The sequence below is a fragment of the Elgaria multicarinata genome, chromosome 3, assembly GCF_023053635.1.
Source record: "Elgaria multicarinata webbii isolate HBS135686 ecotype San Diego chromosome 3, rElgMul1.1.pri, whole genome shotgun sequence".
Lineage (NCBI taxonomy): Eukaryota > Metazoa > Chordata > Lepidosauria > Squamata > Anguidae > Elgaria > Elgaria multicarinata.
In genome coordinates, this window is record NC_086173.1 from 39,400,770 (window position 1) to 39,413,649 (window position 12,880).

Below are 12,880 nucleotides of genomic sequence, written 5' to 3' on the forward strand. Positions count from 1 at the left end.
AGGAAAGTTCACCTACTCCTTATTCTGGTAATACATTTTACAATAAAAGTATAGTGATCCACAAGCCATCCCAAGATACATCCCCCCCCCTCAATTAGTGCCTTTCTGATATCGAAATTCTACTGGGTATGATCTTGTATCTTTTCCACACCCACTAATTATTTCTGGCTCCAAGAGATCTGGGCGTATGGACTAGCTGCAGGATCAAAACCTCCACTCTAGTACACGAGGTATGCACATGTGCATTGTTGGAGGGAAATGCCCCCCGCCCACCTCTAGGTAATAATATCATCCACTAATTGTATATCCTGTAAAAGCGGCCTTTAAAAAAGAAAAGTACAGATCCAGGACATAGCCTCTGCCAGTTGTCACTTGTCATTCAGCAGGGAGAGGATGACATCTGGTCATAATCAGGACATTTAAGTAGAGCAGGGTAATTGCTGTTCATCTGCAGGGAAGCATCGCTGGAGATGTCAGAAGGACTGCGCCCACGAACCCACGCGTCTGGGTGGAGGAACTGGCCAGAGTAGTCTGAGCAGTTGCTAAGCCGTGGACGGTAGAAGCCAGGATGAGGCCTGTACATCTCCTCAGCAGTATATCTCTTCATGAATAGGTAGACAGACATGACACCGGCACTCTGAAGGGAGAGAGACACAAAAGTGATGCTCATGTTTGCTGAAGGGGTATGGGTTGCCTTTACAATTGGATGCAACACACCACCAATCCAAATAGCCAGGCCTGACATGAACTGCACGCCCACCATGGGCCTTGCTTCCTTCTCTGGGATGTTGCTGTCTTTGCATGTGTGAGTGAGAAGGGGTACGCTGCGTCTTTGGGGCTGAGGGTGTTTCAGGTTGTGAGGCTGCCAAGAGATTTGAAAAGCAGACTTGTCATCTGCAGAAATACATCCCGCTTCCAGCATGAGGTCTATAACGACCAGCATGTTCATAGCATAACACCTTGATCACCTAGGGAGGGAGAATGCGTGGCCATTCAGATATCGTGCATCTCCTATCAGCCTCCACCATTGACAATGCTGGCTAGGGCTGATGGGAATTGCAGTCCAACAGCACCTCACGGGCCACACGCTTCCCATCCCTGACCTGGGTTATTTCAGTCTGAAATGTCTCAACTATGCCTGGCAAGTGGATATTCTACAACTGGTAACTCAAATAGGGCTAAAAGGCTGTAAGGGCGCTACGATACTTCCCTTTGACTATTGCAGGGATGGGGAACCTTAGGCCCAGGGGCCAAATTTGGCTCTCCTGGACTCCCAACCCAACCTCCCAGGGTTTCCCAGATATTCCCTTGGTCCCACCCAATTTCCCAACTTCTGTGCAGTTTCCCCCCTCATTTTAAATGCCTCTCCTTAGTTGCTGGCAGAAACAACCAGCAGGGCTTTCAGCTAAACTATGCTGTTTTGTTTGGCCCTGTCTCTTTTGCCTTCAATTTGGTCTGCCACTGGAATGTGGCCTCCAAATGTGTCTTTGAAATGGAATTTATCCCTCGGACCGAAAGAAATGCCACCCCCCCCCCTGAATGATTGGTTATGGCCAGTACGTATCTACAATTGTGAGAGACGTATCACTGTGTGCCGTGGGGGGGGGGGGGAAGAGAGGTTGAGAGGCAGGGTCTTTTCCTTCCCCTCTCTTTCTCCCCACCACCAGAACATCCAGATGTCTCTTCTAAGGCAAAACTGCGACAAACAGAAGATGGCAGAAACCACTTGTACAACATTACCAACGGAAGGTGCTGCATTGAGACCAAGGCTGGTTCTTAATGCTGGTGCAAGGGGAGAACTTCTTTCTTTCAGTCAGCACTAGGGTCCTTGTGTGCAGGATTATATAAACCACTTCTTGAGCACAGGCCTTAGGCAGAGGAGTTTGCTTTTATATTCTTTGCCCTGCCAATGATGTTTAGCATGACAAGGAGAGCTTGCACCTCCTGCTTGTGACATCAGCGTATTTATTTATTTATTTATTTATTTATTTATTACATTTCTATACCGCCCAATAGCCGGAGCTCTCTGGGCAGTTCACAAAAGAGTAGACAACATCCATCCCATAAAGGTGGTGAAAGGCCAAATTAATGCAAGCAAAGCCCCTGGCATGGCAAGTGCACCAGACAGTGGAGAAATGCATCATGTCTAGACTAAAAGGAAACAAAGTGGGATGTTCTAAAAATGCGCTTTTATCTATCATGGGTTTGCCTGTGTAAGTCATCTCATACAGACTCAAGGCAGAAACAACCATTCTCATGCATAAGCAAGCACGTGCCCTCCCTGCAGGAGGACACATGCAAAAGATGTTTTCAATATACCAAATGTCACTTCTCACACCCTGGAATGTCGCTACGCCTCTTCCCAGACACTTATTGCAAGGTTTTGCCACTCAGCCCGCTTTGTGATTTAAATGTAATTTTAAGAACCAATTCATTTGCGATCTGGGGGGAAATAATCTATCCAAACCAAGCCAGTCCATTTTTGGGCCTGACAAACCCATTCCTTTGTGTGTCAATTAACTTTAGAATTTGAAATACAGGATGGCGCAGCAAGGATCCAAGTGCTGCTTCACTTCCACGGAGCTCGCACTTTTTGTCGTTCTGGTCATGCTTACAGTGAATGAACTTCTTGGGGTTTGGGATGGATTAGAGTCAAAGCAAGCCAAAAGTAGAGCTCAGTTGAGGAGTGCAAATGGGATCCTCAGGCAGAGGCAGGACTGGCGTCATAGGCTGGCATGGTGGGGTACCTGCTGAAGGCCCACAAGCCAGCAGGGGGCTCACTGACAAGAACTCCCCAGATTTGCTCCTCCTTCTCACCCCTGCAACCTGCTCGTTTGCCCACCCTTCCCTCAGGCCCAGGCAATGGTGGTGGCAGAGGAGGTTGGAGGCTCTGATTCCGGTGGGGCTGCAGATCCTTTCTGGGTTGCGGGCACAACCAGCCAGGACTCTAAAGGATCTATCCAAGGCGCTGAACCACATCCCCAGAATGGGCTTGGCACCTTGGCTAGCTCCCATAGAGTTCCGGCTGGTTCTGACTGAAACCCAGAATAGATTCACAACCCCATTGAAATTGGAGCCCCCAGCCTCCACGGGGAGGGTTGGTGGTGATGGCAGAGCAGAAGATGCCATTGCCTGCTTTCTCAATGATTCTCTGCTTCTCAAGCAAGCAAGTGGGAACAACAATGAGGAAGAGGAGCAGCAGTTGATGACCATCTTGCTGAGAAAGTAGGGAGTGGAGGCTCTTGGTGGAGTGGAGGCTCAGGGAGTGGAGGCTCTTGAGGATGTCTTGCCCAAGGGCCCTCCCAAACCTGGAGCCAGCACTGAGCACAGGGAATGCCTTTGGCAAAGATGCTTGCATAAGCAACAACTCCAAATTTCTCTTTCTCACTTGCATCCATCTTAAATGGTCACTACCTATTGGGTCCAGTCCATTTTATACACAGGAGGCTTAGTGTACCACAGATACGCCACCATCTTCCAAAGAAGCTTCCCCAAACAAGCTGTCCTTCTCAGTGCCTGGAGGAAACCCAGTGAGGTGTGAGATAAGGAGGCCCAGCTACTTGCTCATCCTCAAAAGGCAATGTAGCAGTGACCCTAGGTACAGTCGCTAGTTTAAATAGAGCATATAAGACCACCTGTGTACAAACAATTCCATTAGAATAATCAGAACTGGAAGCAACGGCTTTCAGGAAAACTGCAGTAAGCCAACCTGAAGCAATCCAATACAGGGAAATATAAATAGAATAAATAAATAAGGCAAACTGGGCTCAATGAAACTAGTGAATTCTCGGGAGGTTTGCCATGAGTGCTATGCATCTCATTAGCTCTTGGCAGGATAAAGGTCTTTGTGGCTCCATTTCTTTTGCTAACTTGTATCTCAGACTGATCCCATTGTTCTTCAAACAGACACTTAAGAAAGGTGTCCTGTCCACCCCACCCCACCCCACCCCATTCCACCCCACCCCACTTGCTGCAGTAATAGAGTGTCACAAAGAGATGTTACTGCACTATTAAAAGCAGATGTACAGGCACAAACATTGAAAAGGGGCTGATCAATAAAGGCTGTGATAAATCCAATGAGACTGCACACTAATTGCAAAAATATTTCAAAATCAGATACATTTTCAAACTACACAGTTTGGGCTCTTGTGTCAGCATTTAGCATCAGCATTGAATGCAGGGCAGGCATGCAGGGCCCATGCAGCAGAATGAGAGGTGAGAGGCAAACTTGACAGGGTGGCTGATCGCATTTTGAAGTAGGGGAGGTCATGCACATTCCCATCTGAAGAGCTCCACCTTCCTCCATAAGAAAGACCCATGGACAGTATGCAACAATGTCATTCCATGATGTTGCACTAGCAGAAACCAGGTTCCAACCATGCCTAAGAGAAGAATCCAACTAAAGTTGCTTTTGCACAAACGAAGGTTGCACAAATGGTTATGCATTATGCATGTGCAAGCCATTTTGCAATGTGTTGTGCAACCGTGGTGCAATGCATTGCACATAACCATTGTGCAGCACACTGTGCAACCAGTTGCACAATCAATTGCACAAGCATAATTGGCAACTACTTGCTCAACAGAAATATTCAGTGGAGCACCACTAGTGCCATTTGAGTTTGTGAAATGACATCGTTGGATATTTCCCATTACGTCCAGAGTCTGAAATTACCTAACTGCATTGGACAATTTCTGGATTTGAAATGTGACTTCATCTTTATAAGGAAATGTTTTCTGATAGGCTAAAGTGAATAGTCTGGAGGTCCGAATGCCTTTTGCACAGGCAGTCCAACGAGCTCTCCACTGGTCTTACCTCTGTCAGGAGAAAAGAGATAGCAGAAAAAGCGAATGACCATCCATATCTGTAAGTGAAATAAGTCTCCGAGTCCTTGGTTCTATTGAGCATTTCATCGTTGATGCTGGAGATGTACAGGACAAGCCCCACAACCAGAGATAAACCTGGGAAGCAAGAAATTCGGGGATCAAAGCATTCACTTGCAGAGATCCACACCACCCTTTCAGCTTCCTCTCAGACTATGTGACGGATGTGTGGCTGTGGCATGCCAGAAGTTATGGGAGTACCGCTTCCTTTGTCCCTGACCATTGGTCATTCTGCCTGGGGCTGATGGGAGTTGGTGTCCAACAGCTTCTGGAAGGCCATCCCTGCTCTGGGAGAGCATTTGCAACCAGAGGAAAGAGAAAGCCCTTCCGCTGAGGGAGCAGCTCCCTGTGCTGAATTAAGCAACAGATTTATGTTCTTAGACACGGTTCTTCTGAACTACAAGTTCTCCATGCAAGTCAAAGCTTTTAAGCTCTGCAATCACAGCTGCTTGTTTAACACCCTTTTAATGCTATGAATAAAACATTGGCTTCTCCTCTCAAATGGAAACATGCTCATGGGTGGCTTCCTTGAAAGTTTCAGGTCTCCATTAACTCAAGTCACCCACCATGAGATGCAACCCCTGTGCCAGGTATAAAGGAACTGAGTCTGGAGCTGCAGGCAATCAAAGTGGACTGTGAAACTTGGATCACGGCGTTACTCCAACGGTGTTTTAGCACTGCAGGAGATTGCATCTGGATAACACACTGTGTCAGTTCAGTGAGGGCTGACCCCCTACCCACAATGATGGACTCTTCCCTCTTGAGACTGTCTGAAGTCCAAGCCTGAACACCTTTTGGAACCATGGGAAGATTGACCTCTTTGAGCAGGCTCTCGGGACTCAGACTGAAGTTGTAAAACTGTGGAGAAGTGTCCCTGATTTCAGCCCTATTCATGCAATTCCCCCTCATGCAATTCCAATGCCATGAAGAGGAGAGGGATGGACCATGCTCACTGCCCCGACGTCTTGGTCAATTTTTCCTGGTCAGCAGCACCATCCTCCTCCATCCTTTCAAGGGCTGGAAGCCTGCAATGGGGGAAACTGCTGGACTTGTGTCTAGCTGGCTCCCCGCTGCAGGCATTCAGCTTTCCAAAACGTGGGGTGGGGTGGGGTGGGGTGGGGTGGGGTGGGGGCTGTAACAGGGACATGGAAAAGGGGGCAGAGCTACAAAGTGCACCCACCCCCTCTAGCCCCTCCTGCAATTGGAATGGTGGAAAGAGGGCTGTGCCTGAATAAGGCCTTAACTCCAGTTTTTGCTTTATAACCTGACTTGAGCTTTCAGTATAGGGCAAGCTAAGTAAATACATCAGCAAAGGGCCTCTTGACATTTATTTATTAACAATATTTATATACTACTCAATAACAAAAGTTCTATGCACAGTGTACAAGTAATAAAATAAAATAAAATAAAGCCATAAAAGTCAAAATTACAAAATGAAAGTAAAATGTATACCAGGATAAAACCAACAAAATGAATAAATAAAACCAGAATAAAGGTGCTCCAGGTGGCATGCATAGTTCTCCCCCAGCCGCCATCCATTTTATCCTTGCAAAAATACTGTGAGGTCATTTAGGCTGAGAAGTGGCGACTGGCCCAAAGTGATTCAGCTAGCTTCATAGCAGGATATTCCACTATGAAAGCAGTATATAAAAGGCAGGAGCCACACCAAGCAGAATATAGCGGTATGGAAGCGGTATATGGTATGTGTCAGTGGGCCCTAACAGTTGTCAGTGCACTTCAATACCACTATAAAGCAGTAGCGTGGTTCCTGCCTTTTATATACCACTTTCATAGTGGAATATCCTGCTTGGTGTAGCTGAATCCATAGTTGAGTGAGGGATTTGAATCTAGGTCACCCCAACCCTGTTTTGACATCCTGATTACTACCCCAGACTACCTCTCGGATTGTTTAATACTTGGAATTAACGCTGGCTAATGAGAAAGTATGGCATCCTATTACATTAGAGCATGGCAGACTGTCATAAATACAGGGTGTAATCCAAATTTGCCAGTTGATCACCTTCCTAATTATTATACATCCTATCTTCCTTCTCAGATGTGGACACTAGAGACTTGAATTCAAATCCATCCTATGGAGCTGGCAAATCTAGATTAAAAATGCGACCATCTTAATACTCACCAGACAGGATGAAGAAGATTCCAGACACAAAAGCCAAGATGGTCCTGTGAGGCCGAATATGTCCAATGTTGCTCAGAATGAACCCAATAAACATGAAAAAGAGGCTGACGAGTGGGAACGGAGTGGCAGAACGAATCATCTCTGTAGAGGGAAAGAAGGGGAAAGGGTTAATGTTCCTTGTAGAAAGTAACACCATGAATAGAAAAGACATCTTCTGCACTTGCAGTTCCATTGATGTCTTTTGTCCTCCCTCTTTTTTGTAGTTTTGTTTGAGATTTTCCATGCTCTCTCTTTCTCACATGGAGAAACACATAGACCTGCACAGAAAGCCTGCTTGTGGGAAGAAAAGCAGAGACATCTTGTGGATTTTACACCCATTCTTTTTTTATTCTGCTTTAGTTAGTAGAATAATTGTTTGGAAGCATCTTATTGTTTGGAACTTTAGCATCCACCTGAATCACTAAGATTGCCACCTTATGGTCCCTGGGGGTGGGTGTATCCTAGGGGCTATCAGATTGAGCGGACGTCCCTCTCCACCCATGGGGAGGGAAGCCTATGGGCAGAGAAGGAGACCTGTCCTCGGAAGCCTCTTCTGTGCAGTGGTACGAAGGTCCACTCCTATTGCTCATCCACCAATGGAACTCCAAAAGTAGAGAGGATGAAGTGGAGATGTTCCATGAATGTATAGTTGCCTTCCCTAATCCGGTGCCCGGCAGATGTTTGATGTCTACTCCTATCAGCCCTAATCATCATGGTCAAGAATTCTGAGAGATGTAATCAAAAACATCTGGGGGGCACCAGGTTGGGGAAGGATGGTGTATAAGTTTTGGGCTCCCTCTTGAGATTCAAAGCTCTCCCACTCTCCCAACACAGCCCCAGAATGGGTAAAAACTACTCCAGCCCTGGAGCTGGCCTAGTTTATTTCCTTCTCACTGGGAGCAACTGGAAGAAAATCTTTAAAAAGAAAAAAAGAATCAAAATAGGCCAAACCCTAAGGGAAAATGCTGCCCCTGCCACCTTCTGCCCAGCAAGGCATAAGGAGTGGGATTCCCTCTGCCTTGCCACTGTTGGATTGCTTGGCCCAGCTGCAACCCAAGATCCACTCCCTTGGGAGTAAGTTCCGTTAAACTCAGTAGGGCATAGTTCTGAGTAGAGAGGCATAGGATTGCACTGTAGCTGTGCATTTTATGTTTGCCTAGCTCAGGTGTAGGCACCATGGGGTTTACTTTCAGTAAGGTGTGCATAGGTCAGCAAGCAAATACTGTCTTTTCCAAAGCCTGGTGGGATGAATGCCAAAATCTCACCCCTGTGGCTAAGAACCATGCCTTATGGCCAAATGCATATTTAGAGCTGTAGGACTCTGATGTTACCACATCTCTCTGCGAAGGGTAATGTAGGGTGACCATATGAAAAAGGGGACAGGGCTCCTGCATCTTTAACAGTTGTAGTGAAAAGGGAATTTCAGCAGGTGTCATTTGTATATATGGAGAACCTGGCGAAATTCCCTCTTCATCACCACAATTAAAGCTGCAGGTGCCCTGCCCTCTTTTGAATCTGGTCACTCTAGTATAGCTCCTGCAGCTTTAACTGTTGTGATGAAGAGAGAATTTCACCAGGTTCTCCATATATACAAATGACATCTGCTGAAGTTCCCTTTTCTTTGCAACTGTTAAAGATACAGGAGCCCTGTCCTCCTTTTCATATGGTCACCCTAGGTAATGAAATAAAATGTCAGAGCAATTCTTGGCGGGGCGGGGGGGGCATGGAGAAGAGTCAATTGTGAATGAACCACCTAAGCCCTGTCAGGCTCATACTGGACAGGGCAGAAGATTGCGGGGTGGGGTAGGGTGGGGGGCACTATTCCCACATTTTTTTGCTGCCAGGTTGTGGAACGAGCGGTTCTGCAAACCCAAGTCCTCCCCAATCTACCTCTGACATGCCCCCAGAATGCCCCCTTTTGCCCTTATTGGAGTCAGAGCAGCCCCAGCAGGGGGAGTTCTTCCATATTAGGCTTCCCTTTCTGACCATGGAAAGGGAGGTCTACTTTGTCCTCTGGCCCCTGGGCTGCTCTCTCAGCAACCACAGGCTGCAGCCCATGACAGGGATACTGCAATATTAATGGCTGCAAGTGATTCGTCTCTTCTCACAAGTGAACACAAACTATGAAAACAGCTGTTCCAGAAATAGAGATATGGATTGCTATAGCAACAGAAAAAGCTTTAAATAAAAAAAAGAAAAGAAAAAGAAACATATAGTGTGGGTAGCCTGTGTCACTTCCTCCCAAAACTTCATTTCAAATATTTTTCCCAAACTAAAGGTTTTAGAGGGGAAAGGGGAGGGGGCTGTTTCTGGTTCTTTTGAACAGATTGTCCCAAATATTTAGACAATTTAAAAAGAAGGTTTAAACAGAAAAATGCACAGTATAGATGTGAATTTTTTGACTTCACAAAATATTATTTTAATTTTGACACGTGTCACATTGATTCAGTCCAAAGATCTTTCCAGTGCAAGGAACGCATGGCCCCATACTTTTCCCCCTCTGGGGCTAATAAGAGCATTGGGGGAGTTTGGATCAGGACCATGGTGTTAGAGGAAAGGATTTGACCCCTCTCGTCCTGTGCCCCAATCCAAATTCCCTTCCCCGTGAGGCAGTTCCAATCCTAGAATGTGCATTTCATGAGTAGTTTGATCCTAAAAGAAAACTGAGGTGTCCCCCCCTCCTGGGCAGGTCAGATTCACATTCTATTATGTGACTCCATGGTTCTGTAACTCCCAGGGCTGCCCTTGAAGATGATTTGGAAGCTTCACCTGGTGCAGGTACTGGGGGCATTGGCATATTCAACCAATTATATCAGCTACCAATTCACTTCCAGACCCAATTCAAGGTTATGGTTTTAACCTTTAAATCCTTACAGGGCCCTCATACCTCCAGGATCAATCCTCCCTATATGACCCACCATATGAGCCCACTTGTCAGGTGAGGTACGCAGGAGGTAGATCTACAGATGTTTTGGAAGCCCCTGCCAGCATGGCCAGATGTCAGGGATGCTGGGAGTTCCAAAATTCCAAAACATCTGGAGATCTATTTTCTGCCCATCACTGGCCTAGTCAATCAACTTTGTTGACCTTCCCTTATTTGTATCAGGTGAGCTGGCCTCCTCCCCCACAACAAAAAAACAACTATCCAGCACCTTGGATAGTTTCTATAGAGCTCTGGCTGGTTCTGACTGTAACCAAGAATGGATTCACAGCCCTACCAAAATCATAGAATCATAGAATAGCAGAGTTGGAAGGGGCCTACAAGGCCATCGAGTCCAACCCCCTGCTCAATGCAGGAATCCACCCTAAAGCATCCCTGACGGATGCTTGTCCAGCTGGCTCTTGAATGCCTCTAGTGTGGGAGAGCCCACAACCTCCCTAGGTAGCTGATTCCACTGTCGCACTGCTCTAACAGTCAGGAAGTTTTTCCTGATATCCAGCCGGAATCTGGCTTCCTTTAACTTGAGCCCGTTATTCCGTGTCCTGCACTCTGGGAGAATCGAGAGTTGGAGCCACCAGCCTCCACTGGTCATGTGTTGTCATTTTTGTTACTCCCAGCATCTGTTTGATGTGTGTGCTGGCTAAGGTAACAGCATGGAGTAACTCTGCCATTCACTGGCTCCTCTCAGCATGGCTAATCTGGTGCCATGAACACTTTATGAAGTTAATGCATGGTTTTTTTATGCCTCTTGTATAGTGCCCTGATATCCTAGGGTGAAGGTGGGTTAAAAATACTTCAAATAAATAAATAAATGGTCAGTGGGTAGTTGCCATGGACACCAGGGGAGTGTCTGCCAGCATTGCTATGTTTCCTCTTGTTTAAAATAGCACCATGCTGCTATCTGCTTTGCTGCTTGAAGTGCATAAGGGTTGCAACCATATCATCCTGTGACAGACAGCTGCACAGCAGAGCAGGAGCAATGAATGGCTGCCTGCCTCCACCTCCATCCCACATGCGCTCATGTACTGCCGAGTCGGCTCTGGAGCAAATCACACGCAAACCCAGTGTTGCCATTGGCTTTTTTAAAAAATATAGCTTCTCCCCTATACCCACACAGTATTGCTTCAGCCCTCCGCTGAAGATAAAGTGTCTTATCTCTTTCCTAGTCTGTGAAACGCAAATGTTAGAACAGACACAAATCCCCCTCCTCAAACCACATAATAGATGCCACCTACTTAAAACATTGACCGTTGATTCAGATGTCAGCTGGACGTTCATTGGCATGACATACTCTATGGTGAAACATCTTCCGCGTTCTTCCCCTGCAAAGGGATGAGCCAGTGTTACACTTCCTTAGAGAAATGGATCCCTTTAATTAAGGAATTAATTAAGTACTTGTTTCCAATAACTTCGAGGGCATTGAATCACTTGCCTCACTCTGCACACCCATGTGAGCAGCTCACCAAATCTGAGTCTGGAGACTCTGTGTAAGTTGTTCTAACAGCACAAGCCTACACATGTTTACCTGGAGATAAGCCCCACTGTATTAACTGGAGCTTACTCCCAAATAAGTGTGTTTAGTAATACAGTCTAAATGTGGTGGTCTGAAAACTGACTTGGATTTCAGCTGTGAGACTGATGTCGCATTAACATTGCCCTTGGCTGCCTGTGTGACTGCTTCCAGAATTCTGTAGCTCTACCTCTACATTTATAAATTAACAGATTCATACAAAAATACAAAAAGTCTTCAGTGCCCTGCCTTCCAGCCAGAGAATTCCTCCAGTTTGCTCTAATGGCTTCCTTGCAAACTAATCCATACAGCTCAGTTGATGCAGATCCAAACTGACCTACACCAACCACAGGTCATTTTCTTACAAGATATGGGCAAGGTCAAGAACCAGAAATGAAAGAGTAATTCATTCGACTGCCCATTCTTTTACAATTCATGATGCCATGCATCCTTACAATATATAATGAGACTATGCTAGCCCACATACAGACTCGCATGTGTGAACCAACCCAAATGACTCACTGGAGAGGGTCCAACAGGAGCCAGACAAGGGCCATCAAGCTTTTTCTAATGGCAGTGAAAATAAGACAGCGAGGCAATGTGCATACATTAATCCATACATTAAATAATAGTCCTTTGACAGCTGTTAATTATGATTAACTTCATAATACATCATTAATAGAACTTGGTACATTATTAACTAGGTATGAGTAGCAACAGGTATGAGAAAAACCAGGATTACTTTTATATAAAGCCGCACCATACCTGCCAAAAAGCAAACCCTCCAGAGGCCAGAATGCAGAGACATCTTGATTTCAGCACTCTGGTTTTGGGGCAGGATGATCCCTTCCTCCAGGTACAACCAGTAGTCCGTGCTCACAGCAATCCCCAGGAGTCCCAATCCACACACGGCAAACACACTGCTGAGCAGAGTCAGGGCCTTCCTGCCACAAGTGCTCATTCCCAAAAGCATCAGGTTCCAATGGGACAAAAGAGAACTCCTGGATGGATGGATGGATGGATGGATGGATGGAGAGAGAAGAACAGAACTGTTAGCCATGAATGTGGACTCCTAACTGCCAAAAGTGGCAAAACCACATTTGCTCTCCTTCTCTCCGGTGTACACATTTGAGTACATATGTATACCTGGGAAAAGGGCACAAAAGCCTCTCCTGAACTGAACGTGCACGTGGCCTGCCCTGATGGTCATGTTCCTTCAGAGCCAGACATGAAGGTATTCATGGAGATGGTAAGGGGTAATTTTACACTTGGTTTGTTTGATTTATTGCCCACTTCTCAGCCAAAAATGGATAGTTATCAATAAAATCCAGAATAAAAACATGTTAATAATTTAAAAACAAACAGAAAA

At 46.0% G+C, this 12,880-nt stretch overlaps 1 protein-coding gene across 1 annotated transcript; it reads right to left on the reverse strand.

Moving 5' to 3' along the window:
- Positions 1 to 379: 379 nt before the first annotated feature.
- On the reverse strand, positions 380 to 12,503 carry CACNG5 (calcium voltage-gated channel auxiliary subunit gamma 5). Its single transcript, XM_063120024.1, has 5 exons — positions 12,277 to 12,503; positions 11,237 to 11,323; positions 7,022 to 7,162; positions 4,814 to 4,959; positions 380 to 637 (listed from the first exon to the last, which is right to left on the reverse strand). Exons 1-5 carry the CDS (start codon positions 12,482 to 12,484, stop codon positions 380 to 382), a joined length of 840 nt encoding a protein of 279 aa, XP_062976094.1. The 5' UTR covers positions 12,485 to 12,503.
- Between the last annotated feature and the right edge of the window lie 377 nt (positions 12,504 to 12,880).

Excerpts from the sequence above, each read along its gene's own strand:
- CACNG5 (XM_063120024.1), bottom strand. The coding sequence starts at position 12,484 with ATGCTTTTGGGAATGAGCACTTGTGGCAGGAAGGCCCTGACTCTGCTC. Across the intron at positions 11,324-12,276 it reads GAGGGTTTGCTTTTTGGCAG|GGGAAGAACGCGGAAGATGT; the intron begins GTATGGTGCGGC and ends ATCCCTTTGCAG. Across the intron at positions 7,163-11,236 it reads ATCAACGGTCAATGTTTTAA|AGATGATTCGTTCTGCCACT; the intron begins GTAGGTGGCATC and ends TTCCCTCTACAG.